Source organism: Typopeltis vanoorti, chromosome 1 (assembly GCF_054136105.1).
Source record: "Typopeltis vanoorti isolate ZY-2024b chromosome 1, IOZ_Tvanoo_1.0, whole genome shotgun sequence".
NCBI classification, from domain to species: Eukaryota; Metazoa; Arthropoda; class Arachnida; order Uropygi; family Thelyphonidae; genus Typopeltis; species Typopeltis vanoorti.
The window spans coordinates 8,807,435-8,832,065 of NC_143549.1; the positions used below are offsets into that span (position 1 = coordinate 8,807,435).

A 24,631-nucleotide genomic window follows, 5' to 3' on the forward strand; every position below is an offset into this window, starting at 1 on the left:
AACAAAATGTTCATAGCCAGTTTCTCTGTTAAGGCCTTTTTCCGAAGATCATAGGATCCTTTCTCACCACCCTCATGTAGTACACATTATTCCTCCTGACTCTGAAGTAAGATATTCTGAATTTACCGAAGTATAGGTACTCTTACCTCATGCAGTTCAATTTTTGTTAATTTTTGTACCAACAAAAAAGTTTCTTCTACTGCTTCATCTAAGTTGCTAAATTCCGTCTCCAATTCCAGTAGAAATAACAAATAGATCCAGCGTCCTTAAAACAGATGAAAATTTCCAATCAGCGTTTCCTCAAACATTCCTTTAGAATGTCAATAGCAATATCTTCTTTTATTTACCAATTAGTTATTGACAGTCTTAACTCCTCCACTTTAAAAACTCAGAGTTTCTACGATTTCTTTTTTCGGAATATACTATTAATTTTCCTCTGACTGTCACATAAAAAAAAAAACTTAATTTCCTCAGAACCCAAATATCTGCCGGCCTGCGTTCTCTTTTCTTCCTGAATGCTCTCTTGTTGTTTTTTGTTACCTCGATACTGAATGCTCTGTCAGCTGTCAATCACCCATCAAACTCCTCGGCGAGCATGCACACTCCGTGAAAGTGGCAAGCGAGAATCTAAGTATAATAGCTCACATGTTGTCTCCGTTAGCGACAAGAGAATGTCTTCATAAAACCCAACACTTAATATTTTAAACTACAATAAAATTTCTGAAAGTAACACAACTATCCAAATCCAGTAAGTACATCAATTTTTAACTGCTTTACATTTCATTTTGACAAAATAACATCAATAACGGGCACATCGCAAGTGCTGACAATGCGTGTTATGAAACCAAAACTAATAAACGTACTAACATAAACAATTTGTAAAAATATTCAGAATTTTAAATTATCATTATTTTTTATCCTTAAGAGAGCAAAAACTCTCATTCAGTACTAAACTAAGGAATTCGAAGTATCGATGAGGTGTATTTTTTGAAAGTAAACCCTTGGTCGGTGGTAAAGTATTCACTAAATAAAGAGACAAAAGGCTTCATTTCAGCAATGCAAAAAATTATATAAATCAAGTGGATATTAAATCCGGCATTATTTCAAAGCTGAATACAGAAACTATAAAAGTTTCGTACGAAATTTGACCAGAGAGCTTATGGAAACACACTCGCTGGCATTTACGAGTTGCCCAAGCTAGACCTTATAGAGACATGATCTTTGCCCAAGCGTCCATATATTCGCCTCCTATTGCTCCATTTTGATAAGGTTTCACTGGTCGGAGAGTTCACTTATGAAAAATACATCTCTCCGACACTTCGAGTCCCTTAGTACTGAATGAGAGTTTCTTCTCTCTTAAGGTTTCTGCCTGGTCTCTCAGTTGAACCAATCAGTTCGAAACAGTTGTCAGTCCAGTGAAACCTTATCAAAATGGACCAATAGGAGGCGAATACATGGTCCTTGGGCAAAGTGATCATGTCTCCTATAAGGTCCAGCTAGGGAAACTCGTAAATGGCAGCAAGTGTGTTCCTGTAAGCTCTCTGGTCAAATTTCGTATGAAACTTTTATAGTTTCTGTATTCGGCTTTGAAATAATGCTGGATTTATCATCCACTTGATTTATATAAAAAATCAACTAGTCACGAAATATATACTAAGTAATCTTCACTAGATAGACTTAAATGGATATGGAAAAATGGTTTACGAATAGGTTCATGGAATATGAGAAGCTTGTACAGAGTTGGAGCATTCCAAGAAATCATACATGAATTAAACAGATATAAAGTGGGTGCAGAAGCAATACATCAGACACGACAGGCAGGAGAAGGAAATTTGAAGAAAGAGAACCTTTTGGTACTTTATGGCAGATACAACTCTGATAAACATGAATTTGGGACTGGTTTCATCATTAAGAAAAACTGTGGTCATAACTGATCTAATTTGAAAATATGAATTAAAAAATAATGCACATGCACCAGCAGAAGAGTTAATACAAGATGAATTCTATGAAAAACTAATTAAACCTCGAAAAAAATTCCCTTGTAAGATATAATAATTTTATTAGTCATTTTCAATGCAAAAATTGGAAAATAATAAATATATAAAAAAATTATTGGAAACCAAAGCCTTCTTGAAGATACAAATATTAATGGAGAATTAATTTGGCCACATCCAGAAATTTAATAAGCAGCACTATGTTATGATCATAATCATCATCAAATTCCTGACATGTATCCTCAATGGGTGTACGGATATTATGATAGTACTATATGAAGAACTTGCATCATTACTAAATTCCTATTAACAATTTTCCTTCAAATTAATCCGTTATCTGTCAAGACTCCAAAAATTATCAGATCTTATATTTCTATCTTCTAAGGCAATTTTTACTGCATCAATCCACCTATATCTTAAGCTTCCTCTTGGTCTTTATACTACCAACCTGGCAGAGAACACTTTTTTTTGCTAATCTTTCCTCTCCCATTTTGTTTAAGTGACCATACCACCCGAGATTAGCTCTGCTAACACATTCCTGAATGCTAACAATGTCAAGTTCTTTCCTAATATCCTCATTTTTAATATGATATTGCCATTGATGCCATCTGTTCATTCGCAAACCTTTCTCAGGATTCTCATATCCGTGGTCCCTAGTCTTTGTAGAGAGTTGTTTTATTTCTAACCCAGCTTTCAGATCCATAAGTTAAAATTGGTTTGAACACTGTCTTGTATACAGCTAATTTAGTAACCAGCTTTGTTGATTCTGTAGTATATTTCCATATATAATTTACCATTTTCACTAAAAAATCATGCCTAAGTAGCTGAAATGTTTTACTTCTTCTCCATTAACCATGCAGTTGATATTTTCAATGTCTTTTTCTTGTTATTGTTGATATTTATACTAAATTTATTACAACAGTTATTCAATTTAGTCAGGGAATTTTCAGACTAGCACTAGATTTATTTAAAAATTAACATCATTTGCATAAAGTAAAGAATTGAGATTAACATATCCAATTTTGGTACCAGGATTAATACTGCTTTCTTTCATAATGTGATCCACATAGAAAATGAATAACGGAAGGGATAATGCATCCTTGTCTGACATCAGATTTATTACAAACCGTCTTCCTGTACTTATAACTGCTCACTTACAACTGAAATAAAGACTAAGTATTGCTCGATATAATGCCCCATTGACACCATATAACTGTAGTGCTTTGAATAGCTTTTCTCTTGGCACCTTCTCATATGCCTTTTGCAAGGCTACAAAACTTCTGTATTTATCTATGTTATATTCCCACAATTCTCAACTCTTTGTCTTAAAGTGAAAATCTGATTCTGACAGCTTCAATTTACCCTGAACTTAGCTTGTTCTTCACCTATGAGATCTCTAGTCCATTCATCTGGAATTTGTCTCTCTGTCCAGGCCTTCTGAACTATGAGGTGCAGCCACTGCATGACTTTTAAACCTCCATGCTCGAGCATTTCTGGTCAAATATCATCTACTCCAGTTTGCCTTTTCACATTTCAGGCTTTTGATGGCTTTTTCAACTTCAAGTATGGATATGGATTCCTGCTTGCATGACTGTTGAGTGTTCTTTACTACTGTGCTGCCATTGCTTGTTTCATTTAGTAATTTTTCGAAATAATTGCTCCGTACATCAAGAATATCTTTTTCTCCAGTTTTCATGTATCTTTATCATCTCTAAGTCCTTTTACAGTACTCTTTCCTCCATTTCTAATATTCTGGAGGCTTGTAGAAGCTTCCAGAATATTAGAAATGCCACCTTCCTGATATTCTTATGGAGTTATGATTTTTCTGTCCTTCCAGACAATCTCATCTCATGCCTCTCTGGCTGAATCAATCAATGCTTTCTTCGGGGCTTGCCACTGAATCTCCAAGGTTTGGTTCCTGTTCTCAAACTCTTTCATTTTTTCTTGAATAATGTTTGTGTATTTTAGTCTACAGTTCACATCTGAGAGCTGCTCAACTTTCATTTGCTTTAAAACTTTCTTACATTCTTCTTTTCAATATGAAATTCAATTTTATCCTGCTCAAGACTAAATGGTGATCACTTCCAATTTTTAAATCCTCTGTACACTCTACTGTTGTGCACCAGTGAGAAAACATCCATATACACATACAAACGTGGAAATCTTCTGACGGTTATATATTCAATCCAATAGACCATATCACAATCAGTAAAAGATTATGATATGGTCTATTGCATATTCCAAATGCACTTAAGGAAGTGCGTTGAAAGTTTATTTTTCACTTGGTTAGAGTATAATAAATTTAGTTTAATCCTTTATCCAAGTGTGAGCAAACAAAGTTTGCACCTGAAAGTATCTTCAGGACTGGGGTAAGGTGGTACAACACCAGGGCACTCCTTGCAAAGGTGGAGCAAGCTACCAACACTCCTATCTCAGTATCTCCCATAATGCAAAACACATCTCCTTGCAGACATGTCTAATGTTATGCATTAAGGGAAGGGCCACAACCCAGACTAGTTTCGACCTTCATTGAGGTCTCTGACCTGCTAATGCTTCTGCCTGGTATCTCCACTTGGGCCTGGCTCCCACTGAAGAGACCTCAATAAAGGTCGAAACTAGTCTGGGTTGTGGCCCTTCCCTTAATGCATAACATTAGACATATCCGCAAGGAGATGTGTTTTGCATTATGGGAGATACTGAGATTGGAGTGTTGGTAGCTTGCTCCACCTTTGCAAGGAGTGCCCTGGTGTTGTACCACCTTACCCCAGTCCTGAAGATACTTTCAGGTGCAAACTTTGTTTCCTCACACTTGGATAAAGGATTAAACTAAATTTATTATACTCTAACCAAGTGAAAAATAAACTTTCAACATCTTTCTCTAAATCCAGAGTAATTTATTAAAAGAGGGTGGCACACCATTTGGCAACTCCTATAGGTAGAGATGACCTGCTAATGCTTCTGCCTGGTATCTCCACTTGGGCCTGGCTCCCACTGAAGAGACCTCAATAAAGGTCGAAACTAGTCTGGGTTGTGGCACTTCCCTTAATGCATAACATTAGACATATCCGCAAGGAGATGTGTTTTGCATTATGGGAGATACTGAGATAGGAGTGTTGGTAGCTTGCTCCACCTTTGCAAGGAGTACCCTGGTGTTGTACCACCTTACCCCAGTCCTGAAGATACTTTCAGGCACAAACTTTGTTTGCTCACACTTGGATAACGGATTAAACTAAATTTATTATGCACTTAAGGAAGTGCATTTGGAATATCTGGAGCTTCAGAGGATCTGAGTGTGATAGTGACATTTTTTAATTGGTGCCTTCTTAAGGTTAAAATAAACAGTAAATATTTTTCAGCACATGAAAGTCAACTGAGATACAATATTAACAAACTAGATATAACAGAAGAGAGAAGAAAATATGAGTGTGAATTAAAACAGCAACTGAAAAATATACAACTGGAAGAGAATGGCTTCCAGTTGCATATTCACTATAAAAATTTGTTCATATCAAGGATAGCATAAAGTAGTAGCAGAAAACTCGAATGGAAGTCAAAGTAAAATACAGGGAAAAAATGATTCCACGAAGAATTTGAACTGGCAGTAAAGAAAAAGAAAAAAAGATAGAAGCACATAGCTTAATAACCCAAATGGTATTCAGGCCAATCTGAGATACAAAGAGATCAGTAAGTTAGTCAGTAAAATAACAAGACAACAGAAAAAGAAGAGAAATTTTTTTTTGTGAATGGATTGAAGAAATCCAGAAATACTTGACAGTAAATAATCCTAGAAAAATTTTCTATGAAACTAAAAACCAAAAAGCAGGCATACACATGAAAACAACAGTAATCAACAATAGCAATGGACAAATACACTGCTACAGATGAAATAGCAAACATGCAGAGAGAGAGAGAGAGTACTTTAACAAACTCCTAACTTGCAATGAACTGTGATGTTTAGATCAAAGTCAGCTTTTTTTGCTTTCCCTCTCAACCAACAATATCAATTGCTCCAGATCTTTCTTACTTTCTGCTATGAGGCTGTATCATCTGCATATCTTAAATTATTTATTTTTCTGCCACCAATCTTAATTGCTGCTGGGTCTTTGTCAAAGTTGGCCATTCTCATAATATATTCACTATAAATATTTAAAAAATAGTATATAACCTTGATGCAACCTTTTTTTCCCACTCAAACATCATTCTGTATCTCTAAAACTGCTTTCTGAAGCTTCTTGGTTTTAACTATGAACACTACTCCATTTCTTCGAAGATTTTTATGTACAGAGTAATAAATCATGAAATCATCGTGATTTCATGAAAATGCAATATAAAAGACCCATTCCTGTCAATCTCAGTTCACTAATTCTTAAAATCTTAACTCAAGTTCTTCTCATCTTCTGAAATTAACTCTATGAGAAGTTGAACTTCCAGAAGGCTTTGATCAAGCTTCATCATTCATGTAAATTTCATTGGAAGTTTCTCTCTCTTTTCCCAAGTAGCCATTTCGATGCATTGAGAGAAACTGTGGAAAGGAAATTTGGAGATGAGTAAACTGGGTTTGGGGCCAAATAGAAGTCAACAGGATCAGATTTACACTTTAAGACAAACAGATGAAAAAATCATTCAAATCAAATTCTATATGATTTGAATAAGTCATATAGAATTTATTCAAAAACTCCAATATATTTCATCCAACATTAGCAGACATCAGGAAAATAGACCATTAACTACATTTAAAAGATGAATTAAACTAATGAGTCATAAATCATGCTTATAATAGTTCATGTCTTGGAAGCAGATGAAGTATATGATATTACACTATTAGAGTTTGAAGGAACAATTGTAGTTAGCTGCATAGATAAAAATAAATAAATAAATAAATAAAATAAAATAAGTATTAATTAAAAAAAACAAAAAACTTTGAACAATTAATAGTGATCACTTCCCAAAACTTGGATATTAGCATACAGTCTGATCAGTTCAGGCTCGGATGATTTCTTAGTGTTTCACAAGTTTCAAGAAAAAGACAATCGAATTTGATCTTGGAGTGAAGAAATTTTTTCTGGTTCCAAAGAACTCTGTGTCTATTTCAACAGCGTGAGAAGCAAGACCAGACTTACAGATTCCAAAAATTTGAGATGCCCACAATCTGAGCAATTTTACGCACCTTCACTCTTCTATCATCCATCACCATATCATGGATTTTTTCAATAATTTCTGGAGTAGTGACCTCAACAGGGCATCCAGAATGTTCAGTGTCACGTGCTCATACAGCCACTTCGAAAGTTACTAAACCACTAAACAGTTCTAATTGAAGGTGCAGACTCACCATAATGTTTATCAAGCTTAGCTTTGGTTTCTGAGCCGTTTTGCCTTTCAAAAAGTAATGTTTAATCACTACGCGAAATTCTTTCTCATCCATTTTTCACAAATCACGATACTTGATCGATTCAAATGAACACCAAACACAGAGTAATAGATCTATCTGACTGAAACTTAGTGTGTGATCCTCCAACAGTTGCCAGCAACTAAAAATAACCTTGATACGATACGTATTGGTGGCACCATCTCTTAGACTTTGCAGGGACTTATCAAACAGCCCATGTAATTGGCTACTGGTAGAGAATAAACTGTCCACTCAGTCTCCAAAAGCTACACAGGACTAAAATGGCCTTGCCTATTCCTATAAGGGAATAAGAGGTGTTAGCTGATAAAAATTAGCAGTGAAAATTCAGATTATGAAACAGTCAGGAACACTAAAAACTCAATTACACCCTGAATGGAGAACTTAAAATATATTGGAAATTAATGAAAACACTAAACCAGTTGTATAAGACTGTGTTCAAACCAATTTAACTTATGGATGGGAGAGGAAAGGTCAGAGAGATAAGTGTTTTTGTCAGGATGGCAGGAAAAGCACCCAGAGGAAGGATAAGGTCTGTGTGAATTGATGCAGTAAGTAGTGCTGTAAAAGGCCAAAATATAAGATCTGACAATACTGGAGTCCTGATAGATAAGAGAGTAATTTGGAGGGTGCATATCAGGAATTTGATGATAATAATAATTTCTTATTCTACAAATGCACAATGTTCAATATAAGAGATAACAAATATAAATCATGGTAATGCTCAATGAGAATTAGAAACAATGATTATTAATAGCTGATTATATAGAAACATACAGAAAAACAAGATTCTGCATCCGGAAATAATTATGTTATTTATAAAAGTGTTATAATTTTGTATCCACTTGTCTGTATCCTAAAACAGACATACAACATCATTTGCACTTTTTTTTAGAATAAATAAATAAATTATATATAAAAAAAAAACGCTAATGTCTTTTATTTGTAGAAGGGATCAGGCAAAGCTGTTTTGTACTGACTAATCCAAGGCTATCAATGATTTTTACTGACATCAACACTTGCTGCCATCTCTTGGCCTCAAATACTATATATTATTTCTGAAATAAATGATCTGTATTGGTTGATTATTTTGAATTACAGGATTAAAAACCTGAGTTTCCAGGTTTTTTTAAAAAACCTTACTTACTTATGTCAGAAATTGACTAACTCAGGAACTGTCAAAGTCAGGTTTAGAAAAAAGTTGCTCTAGATGGTGTTTAAAATGGACCTTGAAACAGTCTTCACTACACACATACATGAAAAACCATAAGAATTCTTAATATCTTTAATATATATTTATACATTTTCACAGAGCTATGCAAGCCTGAAATAATTATAAAGATGATAATGATATTCAAACACAAAAAAAAGAAGAAAAAAAAAAAAGTCAATTTAAAAGCTTACATTGTACTGGTTGCGAATTAGATGTACAATATTTGATGAATCAGAGGCCAATATTTCTACATGAGAACCATCTATAAGGCTGACAACCTTTTCATAAGTATACAATGCATTTTCAGGAACAGCAAATATAAGGTTAATCTTATTTTCCACAACTTTATTGTTGATTTGACTTAGAGATGGGTAATCCTAATGAAAAAAGAGAAAAATAACTGTCATTAATGCTACTTTCATTTTAATGCAAATAAAAGGAAACAATCATTAATACAAGCATAAAATAAAAAAATGATTATTTCATAATAATCATCAAATTCTTGATATGTACCCTAAAGAGGTGTACAGGATATGACAGTACTACATTAAAAATTTACATTATTACTAACTCCTATCTACAATTTTCCTCCAAATCAATCTGTTACCTGTCAAGACTCCAACATTGATAGATCTTAAATTTCTATCTTCTAAGGCACTTTTTACCATATCAATCCACCTATATCTTGGTGTTTTTCCTGTCAACCTGGCAGACAACACTTGTTTTTGCTAATCTTTCCTCTTCCATTCTGTTTAAGTGACCATACCACCTGAGATTAGCTCTGCTAACGAATTCCTGAATGCTAACAATGTCAAGTTATTTCCTAATATCCTCGTTTTTAACATGATATTGCCATTGATACCATCCGTTCATTCCCCTAATATTTCTCAGGAATCTCAAAAACTGCGGTCTCTAGTCTTTGGTCAAGTGTTTTACTTCTGACCCAGCTCTACGATCCACAAGTTAAAATTAGTTCAAACACTGTCTTGTATACAGCTAATTTAGTGTTTTCACTAATTTCTCCGTATTCCATATAAATTTATTCAGTTGACTTCCTACCATTTCAGCTTTGTTGAATCTGTTATTTATTTCCAAATTTAATTTACCATCTTCACTAAAAATCATGCCTAAGCAGCTGAAATGTTTTACCATTCATTCATAATACAGTTGATATTTTCAGTGCTTCTGCCTATTTTCATGGTCTTTGACTTGTTATTGCTGATCTTCATACCATATCTATTACAACAGTTATTAAATTTAGTCAGTGAATCTTGCAGATATGTAGCAGATTTATTTAGAAGTATAACATCATCTCAATAGAGTAAAGAGCTGAGATTAACATCTCCAGTTTTGATATCAGGTTTAATACCACTTTCCTCCATACTGTGATCCATATAGATAATAAATAACAGTGAGAATAATGCATCCTTGTCTGACACCAGATTTAACATTAAACCATCTTCCTGTACTTCCTTCAATTCTAACTTCTGAATTACAACACAAATAAACACTAAGTATTGCTTGATATAAATGCCCATTTACACCATATAACTGTAGCGTTTTAAATAACTTTTCTCTTGGCACCTTGTCATATGCCTTATCCAGATCTACAAAACTTAAATACAGATTTCTGTTATATTCCCATGATTTCTCAACTATTTGTCATAAAGTGAAAATCTGATCCCGACAGTCTCTATTTGGCCTGAATCCAGTTTGTTCTTCACCAAGCTTCCCCTTCTACAATCCTTCTCAACCGTTTCTCAAGTATACTGGCATAAATCTTACCAGGAACACTCAGTAGAGAAATACCTCTGTAATTCCCACATTGTTTTATTTCTCTTTTTATATATGGGTACTATGAGAGCTCTACTCCAATCATCTGGAATTCGTCCCTCTGTCCAGGCCTTCTGAACTATGCAGTGCAGCCACTGTAAGATTTTTATACCTCAATACTTGAGCATTTCTGGTCAAATATCATCTACTCCAGCTGCCTTTTCACATTTCAGGCTTTCGATGGCTTTTTTCTACTTCGAGTATATGAATATGTATTCCTGATTGCATGTCTGGTCAGTGTTTTTTTACCACTGGGCTGTAAGTGATTGTTTCATTTAGCAATTTTTCAAAGTAAATACTCCATACTTCAAGGATATCTTTTTCTCCAGATTTCATGTCCCCTTTATCATTTCTAATTATTTATCTCTGTCAGCAAAGGTTGGTTGACTAATGGCTCATGCAAAAAATTAAGCAGGCTTGAGCGTGCTTAGTAGTTGGAAGGGGATCAATCATTCGATGCTGTTGACACACTCTCCCTCGACGAGTCTTTGGACTCCCTGGAGGTATCACATAATAATAATTCCTTTTGCAGCACTCTTTCCTTAATTTCTGAGGTTTTTCAGTAGTTTCCAGAATATCTTGTCACCTTCCTAATATTTATTTTTTATGTTCTTACCAAAGTCTTCCCAAGACGTTTGTTTAGCTACACAGTGTTTTAGACAGTGTTTAGCTTTCTTACATTTGTCTCAGTATTCACTTAGAGTAAAGTCTAACTTATTTGCCAGGAACTTTTGATTAGCTTTCATCTTTTCCTTCACTGCCTCTTTAACTTCCTGTGTCTGCCATGGAGTTCCGATTTTTCTATCCTTGCAGACAACCTCATCACAAGTCTGAAACAAACAATGTTTTCTTCATGGCTTGCCACAATCTCCAAGTTTTGGTTCCTGTTCTCAAAACTCTTTCATTTTTTTCTTGAATAATGTTTGTGTATTTTAGTCTACAGTTCACAATAGAGAGATGCTCAAGATTCATTCGCTTTAAAACTTTTTTACATGTTCTTCTTTTCAATATGAAATTCAATTTTATTCTGCTCACGACTAAATGGTGATGACTTCCAATTTCAAATCCTCTGCATACTCTAGTGTCCTGTACCAGAGAGAAAACATGAGTATAGACAATAACATAGTCAATGAAACTTTTCTTATTCCATGCCTCTTCTCTCCATATGAATTCGTGAACATTTTTATGTTGGAACATTGTGCTAATAATAACCAGTCCATGTCCTGAGCAGAAATCCAACAGGTATTTGCCATTATTATGAGCTTTGCTCTTTTCTCCAATTTTTCCCATGTCTATGTCTGACAATCATTTCCTACTCTGCTATTTAGATCCCCAACAAGGACCAACTTTTCATATTTCATTCTGTCAGTTGCTTTCTCTAAAGTCTTAAAAAATTCCTCCATTTCTACCTTAGCAGAACCATCTGTCGGACTATACACATAAATAAGTTTCACTGACCAGTCATTCCAGAAGATGAGTCTCATATTTAATGTTGAATACTATGGCTACTCCTTTTCCTTGATTGTCATTGCCTGAATATAACGTTTTGTATTTATTGCTCAGAAAGATATCACCAGTTGCCTTTTTTTTTCCCAGTTGCCCCTATTATATTGATCTCGTACTTATTCAATTCCACAGCTGGCTCCATTTCTTTGCCATTCAGGCCTCTTATGTTGATAGTACCAATCTTGAACTCTGGTGATATTGAGTTGGGGTGTGTTTTTGGATTTGTTCCAGTAGCCGATTTTTCGCAGTTCACCCTGGTTCCCTGGCAAAAACAATAGGGGGGCTTGTTTAACTAGGCAACTCCCCAGCCGGCATGAAATTCTATCATGTTGTACCAACATTTTATTCTGTAGTTCAAGCCAATAAGAATGCAATTTGGTCAGCTAAATCCCAAATTGCCACCATTCTTCGTTTGTTCAGTATCGAAGTAGATACCTAACAGGGTGCACCATGAGAAGGTGAGAATTGGACATTAGGTCAGAAGCCCTGGTCAGTTCTCCACATTCCTTTAAAGGCTATGTGGGGATCTCTCAGATATACAGATCTGACCATTAAAGAACTGATTATTTAAAAAAACCTAAGTAGAGAAATATATATACATGCATGTACAAATTTCTTATGCAACCCATGTTTATAGAAGTCTGAAACAGTCTAAATAGCTTTCTATGAGAAATGTATCTGTCCTGTGTGTGTGCACGCACGTCTGTTGATGCTTTATGGAATAAAATAAATATCAAATAAATATAGCATGTCACTCCATCTCATTCAGGGTCTATCTCTTTTCCTAACACCTTGCAGAATACTTAACAATTCTGTTGACCTAGCAAAATGTCTTGCATTCCATCAACATGGAAAAACTATTGGATCCTTTCTTCTCTTGCTAAGAGGTATTTCAGACCACTCCTCTGAAGTACTTCATCATTATTCACACAAAGTCAAACATCTCACTCCCTAGATACTCAAAGAGAGATGTTCAAAAGCATCATATCTTTGATTAGCACTTTTATACGATGTCAATGTCTTGGATCCATAACCACAAAACAGAGAAAACAGGAGAACCAAAGAGAACTGCAGTCTTTTCAAACTTCCATAAATTTTATAACATTCCAGAAGCAATTTCAAATATTCTAACCTCAACTCAATAGCAGTTATTCAGCTACCAAAATAACTGAAGTAAGACACTTGTCTACAGAGCATTCTTAAAGAAAGACAGAAGATTCATCATCTGTTTTCATTACCTTCCTTTTCTTAATATTGCTAATAAAACCTAGCTGACTGCAATCATCATCAATTGGAGCAATATAGCTAATTTCTCACATATTATCTGTTAATAAGGCCAAATAATCCAGGTAGATATTTTTAAGATTCTTGGATGCTTTAGTAGCCAGTTCTCCTTCTACTGCAGCTCCCTTCATCACAAAATCAATTACAGATTAAATAGAAAAGGAGATAGGACACACCATGTCTTACTCCAGTTGTTATTTTAAACTATTCATTATATGTTTCTATCCATTCTAACACAAGCTTTAATGTTTTCATATAAAGTAATCATAATGTTGGTAAAGCAAGTTTGTCAGGTATTCCATAAACTCATACAATCATTCATAAATTCTGTCCATCAATCAAATCAAAAGCTTTTCAAGTAAACATAACATGTGATCTGTAGAAATTCTAAACATTTTTCAGATATCTGCTTCAATTAAACAATTTCGTTTATGCAGGTAAATCGTGAATCTACTATGCTCATCTCAAAGTTGCTTTTAACCAGGTCCTTTCTCATACTGATTATTATTAATGTACGGGCACCGCCAAGGAGTCCAAACACACATTGTGGGAGACCCAATCTATCCACATAATCTATCATGCCTCTCCTTGAACCCATTAACAGACAAAGCACTCACAACTGATTCTGGCAACCCATTCCACTCATTCAAAATTCTCCAAGCAAAAATCTAGTCCTCACACCCCTAATAACCACACCTTTATTCAGCTTCTAGAAATGACCCCTTATTCTGGACTCTCAAGTCAATGCTGAAACATTTCCCTTGCATCTATCATATAAAACCCTTTAAGCAACTTAAATGTTTCTCTCATATCCTTCTTTTTCTCCTATTAACTGACTTCTGCAATCCACACACCTTCAATCTGTCCTCATAGGGAACATTCCACAGACCACTCACCTCTGAATCCTCTCCACCACTTCCTCATCCCCAAGAAACTCAGGGACCAGACTTGAGCACAGCAATCCAGTTGTGGATGTATCAAGGCCTTATAAAGAGGAATGACAACTTCCTTATCTCTACTTATTAATGTGTTCTTCAATAGCCAAGTAATCTTATGAGCTTCCTTAGCAATATGTCCTCTAAATTTTAACTCTCAGTCTACCACCAGTCCTAAATCTCTAGCTTCACCTATTTTCTGGAGTATAGTGCCACCATAGATTACAAATTGTGTGATCAATAGATCACATAGCTTGTAATCTATTAATCCTAAAATGCATAACTTTACATTTCTCCACATTAAAATGACACCCATTATCTTTTGACCATACTGACAGCCTATTTAAAGCATCCTTCAAACTTTCACATTGCCTTGATAAACTATTACTCTACCTAATTTCATACCATCTGCAAACAACTGATTATTTCCGGTTATTTCCTATATCATTTATGTACAAATTAAACAACAATGGTCACAGCACTTAACCTTGCAACACTTTGTAAAAATAATCATATTAAAAATTCTGAATATTTTTACGTATTAATTATGCTTGTTAGTTTTTGTTTTCATACACGCAGTGTCTGCACTTGTGATGTGCTCGTTATGAAAATGTTATATTAGAAGTAACATGTAAAGAAGTAAAAATATTGAAGTACTTACTAAACTGATTATTTGTGTTACTTATAAGAAAGTTTGTTGTATTTTAAAATGTTGAATTTTGTGTTTGTGAAAGACTTTCTTTTAGTGCTGATGGATACAGCGAGTCAGCCATTTTATTGCAGTGCGTAGTTTCTGACTTTTGTGAAGTGCGCATGCTCCCGGAGAGAACTTGATGTGTGATTGACAGCTGACAAGGAAAGCGTTGCGTATCCAAGTTACAGTTGTAAACAAGAGCGTTCGGAAAGTTTTTAGAACACTGGCCGAGATATATTCAAGTTGGGACGAACTTGATTTTTTTGTGCGGCAGTCAGAAGGAAATTTCATAATGTATTCCGAAAAGGGAATAGTGAAAATAATAGGTTTCAAGCAGGAATAAGTAAATAAATAAATAGGAAATCTTGAAACTGCAAGTTTTTATAAATTGGCCGGTAAATATTCAAGTTAGAAGGAACTTGATATTTGCTTTTTTTGTGTGTGGCAGTCGGAAGATATTTTATAGTGTATTCCGAAAAGGGAATAGTGGAAATATTAGGTTTAAAGGAGAAATAAGTAATGAATAAAAGGAAATCTTGAAACTGTAAGTTTTTATGGTGAAATAAGTTAAGACTGTCAATTTAGTATTGTGAATGAAAGGAGAACTTGTTGCTTACATTCTAGTTTGTAGATATGGAACTCCTCAGACTTTACTTTCAGATCAAGGAGCAAATTTCACATCTGAACTATTGTTACAGTTATGTAAATTACTTAATGTTAAGAAGATTTTTACAACACCTTATCATCCGCAATGTAATGGTATGTGTGAAAGACTAAATAGAAACATAAAGCAAATACTTTCAAATTTGGCAAACACCAAAATGAATGATTGGGATACACATATTTCTCAAACATTATTTGCATGTAGATCTGCTTTTCATTCTGCTATCAAGGAAAAACCATCTTTTCCTTTATATGGTTTTGATCCAATTTTTCCTAATGAACTTGTTTCAGTTATTCCTAATACAGGATACAGTGATATAAACGAATATTTAGAATTAGTAATAGATAAGTTTTCCACTACTCATAGACTAGTAGGTGAAATAAGTAAATTAAGTGCTCAGAAAACTAGACAGTATATAAATCGTTTTAGAAAATATAAATCTTTTGTACCAGGTGATTTGGTATTGTTAGATGATAAATCTAGTATTAAAAGAGTTGGGAAATTAGGAAGAAAAGCCTTAGGTCCATTTAGAATTTTAGACAATTTTTCTCCTGTAAATTTTAGAATTCAAGATGTCAATAATCCTAGTAAAATTTTAAATGTACATTCTGATAGATTAAAAAGGTACTTTTTGGGAAATAAAAATTTAGTTACTTTAGGTGACAATATGAATAAAATATTGAAGGATGAATGTAGTTTTCCAAATACTAATTGTGAATCTTATTCAAGGTTAAATGATAGGAAAGGGAATAGATCTAATATTCATAATTCAAATATGCAGCGAAAGAAAAAATTAAACTTTGGTAAAATGAACCATAATGCAAGAAAATTTAGAAATCCTAAGACACATGTTTCAGATGATGTACAATGTAGGAATAATGATAATCAAATTGATTCTAACATTGATGAAAGTATAGCGGAATTTCATAGGGTGATAAATATAGGATTAAATAAGAAAAGGGAAGTTAAAGATACTTCAAATTTAGTTAGTAAGGATAAGGAATCCCAGAAACTTATAGAATCTCAAAAACCCGTAGAAATTGATTCTGATAGTGATGATTCTATAGATTTAGGACATAATTCAAGTAGTTTAAATGAAGTGTTTGAAAGGTATAAAAATGAAATTTCTAAGTATACTAATTTGGAAGAAGAAAGTTCAGAATTATCTTTAGTGTCAGATGATTCTGAAACTAGTGATTCAGAAGATATACATAATGATATACAAGAATCACGTTATATTTTAAGATCTAGAAATAAATATTAAAAGTTTGTTTGGATGTAAGTTAAATATTTAAAAACATTTTTTTTTTTTTTTTAAATTTTTTTTCACAGAAAAATGAAACTGATGTAAAAATAATCATATTATAAATTCTGAATATTTTTACGTATTAATTATGCTTGTTAGTTTTTGTTTTCATACACGCAGTGTCTGCACTTGTGATGTGCTCGTTATGAAAATGTTATATTAGAAGCAACATGTAAAGAAGTAAAAATATTGAAGTACTTACTAAACTGATTATTTGTGTTACTTATAAGAAAGTTTGTTGTATTTTAAAATGTTGAATTTTGTGTTTGTGAAAGACTTTCTTTTAGCGCTGATGGATACAGCGAGTCAGCCATTTTATTGCAGTGCATAGTTTCTGACTTTTGTGAAGTGCGCATGCTCCCGGAGAGAACTTGATGTGTGATTGACAGCTGACAAGGAAAGCGTTGCGTATCCAAGTTACAGTTGTAAACAAGAGAGCGTTCGGAAAGTTTTTAGAACACTGGCCGAGATATATTCAAGTTGGGAGGAACTTGATTTTTTTGTGCGGCAGTCAGAAGGAAATTTCATAATGTATTCCGAAAAGGGAATAGTGAAAATAATAGGTTTCAAGCAGGAATAAGTAAAGAATAAAAAGGAAATCTTGAAACTATAAGTTTTTATAAACTGGCCGAGGAATATTCAAGTTGGGAGGAACTTGATTTTTTTGTGCGGCAGTCAAAAGGAAATTTCATAATATATTCCGAAAAGGGAATAGTGAAAATAATAGGTTTCAAGCAGGAATAAGTAAATAAATAATAGGAAATCTTGAAACTGCAAGTTTTTATAAATTGGCCGGTAAATATTCAAGTTAGAAGGAACTTGATATTTGCTTTTTTTTTGTGTGGCAGTCGGAAGATATTTTATAGTGTATTCCGAAAAGGGAATAGTGGAAATATTAGGTTTCAAGGAGAAATAAGTAATGAATAAAAGGAAATCTTGAAACTGTAAGTTTTTATGGTGAAATAAGTTAAGACTGTCAATTTAGTATTGTGAATGAAAGGAGAACTTGTTGCTTACATTCTAAAGTGAATGTTTTTCTTAGAGAAAATATTGATAAGGAAGTTTTATAAGTATTAAGAATGCCTGAAAGTGAAAGTTTAGAAAATATATTGATTAAGAAGATTTTTAGGTATTAAAGGTGCCTGATCTGATGAGTATTACTACTAAAAGGAAAACAGGATATAGTCAAGAAGACTTTATGTGTGTTATATTGATTGATGAAAAGGATCCTGAAAATGAAGTACAGAGCCTTGTAACTTCTGGAAAAGAGCCTTAACAGAAAGAGAAAAAGACTATGAACATTTTTTTTGTGATTGTGAAAGAAAAAGTGTTTAGTCTTAAGAGTAAATTTATATTTTTAAATAAGGCCTTGGATCCATATAATCTATAGTTATAGTTATGTATTATTACTAGAAGTGTATATATATTGTTTTAGTTTTATTAAATGTAGTTTTAGTTTTATTAAATTTAGTTTATTTTGTACTTGGTATTGAGTTAATGATTAGTTGGATTCTGAAAGAGTGAGTTAAAGTCATTGCACCAATTGGAGTGAACTCTTTGTGCAAATATAATAACATATAGGGACACTCGTAGTCAAAAATAAAAATAATTGTTAGTAAAAGAGAATTTATATATTATTTCACCTCATCAGTATATACTATATATAGAGAGAATAATAATATACATAAAGAGGGAAGTATATATAAAATACACATAAAAAATAACAATGGCACAGTCGACAGGATAATTGATTATGATAACTAACAACACCACTAGTGCCTGTTTTTGCCTTGATTATGCATCTCCATATACCAGTTTGTGATATCTGTCCAGCAGCCACCCTCTTACACACTTAACCAGTGTCATATCCATCTCCATTTGCTCTGATTTGCATAGCAAAGTTACATATGGTATTCTGTAAAATGCCTTTGCAAAATCATTGTATAGACATTTCTTTTATCCAACTCAGCTGTTACTCTGTTATAAAAAGTTAATAAATTACCAAGGCATGACTGCTTCACAAAGCCATGTTGACTACAGTATCAGATTTTTACCTACCCATTCTTGAATTCACTTTTTGATCAATTTTTTTTAGTACTTTTACCACCATGCCTGAGATAATGATTGGTCTATAATTTGCTACTGCAGTCTTAGAACCTCCCTTAATTTTTGCTCTCTTTCCAATCCCTTGGAACTCTACCAGAGTTGAGACTTAAATTAAAGAGCATAGTCAGAGGCATTGCCAGTTGCCTTGCACATTCTCACAAAACTCTAACTGATATCTCATCTAATCCCACAGCTGTGTTTACATTGAGATTCTGTAATATCCTAAGAACCCCAAAATCTTCCACCTCTGTTCCCACATTAGTGTCTGTCACATAGGTTAAAGCAGTAATCTCACTAAGATGATATATTCTTGTGGTCACTCCGTAACTCAACTATTTCATCTCCTTTTGACCATCATCACTTATTAAGGTTAATCTCTCAGTCATTCTTCCTCTTACTCGCCACATAACAAAAGAACTCTTTGGGATTTCCTTTGGCCTGTTTCACAAGATTCTTCTCATAATCTGATTTTGCCTTCCTTGCCATGCTGGTCGCTTTGCTTGCTGAGCCTTGTACTGTTCATCAGCTTGCTGGTCGTCTTTCTCTTCATATACCCTTCACAGCATTTTCTTCTTCTGCAGTTCTTGCTTAATGATATTACTCATCCATCTAACTCCCTGATTAACCCTCCTTACCCCTAGGTATACAGTTTAATACAGGGAGCTTTAACTAGATGAACCTTAACTAAATCCCATGCACTATTAACATCCTTGTTTTATGCCATGGCACAGATTTAAGCTTCTTCCTATGCATGTCATAATCACATGCCTTGTAGTTCCACAAATACCCCTTCTTGGTAGAATATTCCTCATGCTTTACAATCTGCCAAGTCAAGACCGCATGGTCACTTTCACCAATTGGAGGCAATGTGTTCACCTTGGTTATGGATAGCTCGCCTGATCATAAAACCAGGTCTGATACTCTCCTGCCCCTAATCTGAACCATCACATGCTGCCCTAAGTAATAATCTCTCAGCAGGTGTATAAAATTCTATTTCCTTCCTGCAATGTGATCTTTCTTCCTTCCAGTTTATATCTCCATAGTTGAAGTCTCCCATAATAATCACTTGACCTGTATTCATTGTACTAATTTGGCAATGCATGTCTTCCAGATCATCTTTTGAACTTGCTATCCTACAGCAACAACCAACTGTATATTTTGTCTTTACTGACCTTAATTTCACACTAGATTGTTTCAAATGAATAGCCACCCTCCCACCTATCTCCTATTCTTCTTGGCTGCTATCATCAGCAGTAATTCTCCCCATCCTATTTTCTCTATCTTCCCTGAAAATACTAAGCCCTTCATCATCATCATCATCATATTCCTGCCATGTACCCTCAAGGGGTGTACAGGATATGACAGTACTACATGAAAAAATTACATCATTACTAACTTCCTATCTACAATTTTCCTCCAAATCAGTCTGTTACTTGTCAAGACTCCAACATTATCAGATCTTATATTTCTGTCGTCTAAGGCACTTTGTACCGTATCAATTCACCTATATCTTGGTCTTCCTCTGGGTCGTTTTCCTGCCAACCTGGCAGAGAACACTTGTTTTGCTAATCTTTCCTCTCCCATTCTATTTAAGTGACCATACCACCTGAGATTAGCTCTGCTAACGCATTCCTGGATGCTGACAATGTCAAGTTCTTTCCTAATATCCTCATTTTTAATATGATATTGCCATTGATGCCATCTGTTCACGCCTCTAATCTTTCTCAGGACTCTCATATCTGCAGTCTCTAGTCTTTGGTCAAGTGTTTTACTTCTGACCCAGCTCTCGGATCCATAAGTTAAAACTGGTTTGAATACTGTCTTGTATACAGCTAATTTAGTGTTCCGACTAATTTTTCTTATTCCATATGAATTTATTCAATTGACTTCCCACCATACCAGCTCTGCTGATTCTGTTGTCTATTTCTATATTTAATTTACCATCTTCAGTAAAAATCGTGCCTAAGTAGCTGAAATGTTTTACTTGTTCCACAGGTTCTCCATTCACAACACAGTTGACATTTTCAATGATTCTGCCTATTTTCATTGTCTTTGTCTTTTTATTGCTGACCTTCATACCATATCTATTACAACAGCTATTCAATTTAGTCAGAGAATCTTGCAGACTTGTAGCGGATTTATTTAGAAGTATAACATCATCCGCATAAAGCAAAGAGCTGAGCTACTAAGCCCTTTAACATTCTATTTCGGTGACTACATCATCTGCCGTTAGCCAAGTCTCACTAATGCCTATAACTTTTGGCAAGGCTGCACTAATCAATGCCAAAAACTCTAAGCATTAGTGAGACTTGGCTAACAGCAGATGATGTAGTCAATGTAGTCACCGAAATAGAATGTAAAGAGCTTAGAATTTTCAGGGAAGATAGAGAAAATAAGATGGGAGAATTAGTTAATACCTGATACTTCTGGCATTAATACATAGAAATTGCAGCATCCCTTTATTCTCTGCCCCCACCCACCTTTACTTCCTGAATTGAGTACATTATTCAATATTTTTGATTGAGAGACTAGATTCTACACTTGGTCATTCTCACACTCACCTCATGGGTGCGTTCACAGACACTCACTTGGGTGCCACCCTAATTGCTTAAGTTTTCCTGATTTTGCACTTCAGCATGATTGGTGAACAATGCTCTCTCAAGACATCTAACACCAAAATCATTTAGATGCAGTCCATTGGCAATGTACAAATCCTTTTTTCCAGCAAACATAGACCACAGGTCAAAAAATCCTACATCACTCCTTCTGCACAATCTATGTATACATTGGCTACCAATGCCCTCCTCCTCAGTCCTCAGTTCACCTCTATCATAGCATTGTAGGAGACTTACAATCTTCACCTTGTCGCTCTTCAGTTTTGCCTCTTCTAACAACTTCTTTACATCATCCCTCATAGAATAAGTGTCGCATCTCAAATCATTTGTACCAACCAAGACAATCATTTCCTTCAACTTACCTTTTTGCATCCAGATGGCATGGCTAATATTCTGAATTTTTGTATCCTGATTTTTTGTATAACAGTGCACAGGACACTACATGGAATAGACAAACTAATTTCCATAAACCATTCAATCCCCGTTCTTAAAAATGGGCACAATTATACCCGAAGTCTCTGAAAAACCGCCATTTTGATAGTAAATGTTTAGGATATCAAGTCTACAGGGCAGCTCAGAAGTAGCACAGTTAGTCACTACAATTATATTATATGATTATTAATTTATTCTTGTTTGATGTTAAAATCATCAAACAAGAATCATACTGCGATATGCAATGCATGTGTTGCATATTAGGTAGTAACTCATCTGACTGGAATATTATGTCCTTTTTGCAAGAAGAATTACATTTTTACAAAGGTATCCATCTATATCTATATATATAATATATATATATATATATATATATATATATATATATCAGGGGCGAATATTCCGGATGTGCTAGGTGTGCAGTGCACATCCATGGAATAGCAATATCACCAATATTATATTTTTGCATTTATTTCTGTTAAAGACTCCCTGATTAAGACTCCAAATTGTTTCCTGGCTTCGCATGATTCTTAAAATTAAACACAATATACTAATATTCAAGAAGAGGACACTTTTCAATGCATAAACATTGCATCACATTCACATTAGTAGCCCGGGTGTGCAGTCACAAATACATATACCTTTGAACAGATGTACAGATGGCACAACAGGTCTAATTCTTAGCATTCCAGTGGTTTAAAACTGCCCAGAAAGTGAGTACTGAAATAATAGCACCTAGAAATTAGTGGCTGTGATTGATTATTGTGTCAAACAATCCAATTGAATGTTGCCATTTGTCATGAGTTGCTGACAAATGAGTCGCTGTTTTGAAATGTGAACTGACATAGTAGGCAAGTTTTTATATATAATATAAACAAGTTTTTAATATATAATTTTCCATACATTTATAACTTTTTGCCCAAATTCGTTAGATTGCAAACAGCGTTGGCAATCTAACGAATGTCCCGCTTTATGCCAGAACTTTTGCAGATTGTATGACTGTAGTCGAAGAAGATGAGCCTCATCCTCCTCTTCCAAATTTACTGAGCACATTAGACACTTCTCTATTTCATACAATACAGTAGAATGGTTAACTGGATGTGAAGCAGTCAAGACTTTTTTCTGTTGGCTTTGTTTATTATTCTCCAGAGAGAAAGGCATTTGGGATAAGCATGGATATTCCACCTCAATCATTTAACAGCAGCAGTGCAAAAACATGAGTGCTTCCAATTACATGTTCAGTCATTTTTAAATCTTAAGATGTTTGGAAAAACAAAGAATTGACACTCTCATCGACAAACAAATAAAAATTGAAGTTATACATCATAATGAAAAGATAAAGAAAATAGAGACATTTTAAAAAGTTTAATTGATACTGTTTGCATCGAGGAAATCATATAGAATTATTAAATGTGTTCGGGGAGTATGATCCTCTTTTAGAGAATCATACTCACAGAACTCATTTAAAGGACTTCTTCCATAGTACAAAATGATATCATTAGAACTATATTAGATGTGATTAAAGATGTTACATGCATGTTGGTTGCCTCTTTCAGTACAATTATATTTCTAAAATTAGCATTTGTTAAGTGTCTGGATGATATCGAATAACTTACATGCAATTCAAACTGATTTCAAGTTTATATATATATATATATTTCATTTTGCTTTTCATAAATTGAGTGCTTTCTGTATTCAATGCTGTATTATAAACAGATGTTACACATTTCCTGGGACCGAAACTTTGAAATCAGATGTTAGGACAAATAAGTTTAGTTAGCTGCTATGTTCACTGCTACAATATGTTCTGTTTGCATGTATGCATGCAATATAGTCTGCGGGAGTGGAGTGTTTTTCCATCAAATGTGTCATTTTAGTTGGCTCTAATTAGACTTATTGTTCCTAAATATAGTGCTATCCTATCCCATCAGTGGTCCTAACAGGTACTTAAGCAACCATAACCTTTCCAAGTTCTTGGACTTCACAACTGCAACCATAACTCGAGGATAAAGTAGTCAGCCCTATGCCTTCAGGTGTGTCTTATGTCTGTAGATGAGTGTGTTCATGTTGTGGGTTTGCCTGTTCTGGGGGACAAAAAAAACCTGAGTTTCCAGGTGAAACCCCCCCCCCCCCACCTCTGTATGAGACCAGCTTATATTTTGTCGAAAGGGAGCAGATAAAGGTTCCTCATGTCACTGAAAGGAACTGAACCCAGGTCTTTCCAACCAAAGGGCTTCGTCTATACCAACTGAGTTAACACGTATGTTAAATGTGTTTACTGTTTAGTGATAAACAAAGCTACTTGTTTTTAAAATGTATACTGAGTCTCAGTATTTATATTCCAACCAATATTTTCCAGTTTATGCAACAGCCTTTTGTGTGGAATCCTATCAAATGCCTTTGAACAATCCAACATTATCATAGTGTATCCATTCCCTTTATGCAGCTCGGGCATAACATTGTTATAAAATACAAGCAAATTGTTAAAACATGACCTTCCTTTAGTAAATCCATGCTGCTCCTTGCAGAGTAGCTTATTTGTCTGCCCATTTCTGTATGCGAGTTCTTACCAATTTCTCTAATATCTTTGCTACCATACCAGAGATGCTGACAGGTCAGTAGTTAGACACATCGGTTTTTGCACC

General features: G+C 34.3%; 1 protein-coding gene across 3 annotated transcripts in view; it reads right to left on the reverse strand.

The window, feature by feature from the left end:
- The window catches only part of LOC150109768 (integrin beta-PS-like), a 392,096-nt gene that overhangs the window by 121,467 nt on the left and 245,998 nt on the right, over positions 1–24,631 (reverse strand). For all 3 annotated transcript variants that reach the window (XM_090396604.1, XM_090396612.1, XM_090396593.1), the window contains one exon: positions 8,803–8,988. In XM_090396604.1, coding sequence (XP_090252730.1) covers positions 8,803–8,988 — 186 coding nt within the window. The remainder of the gene's footprint in view (positions 1–8,802; positions 8,989–24,631) is intronic.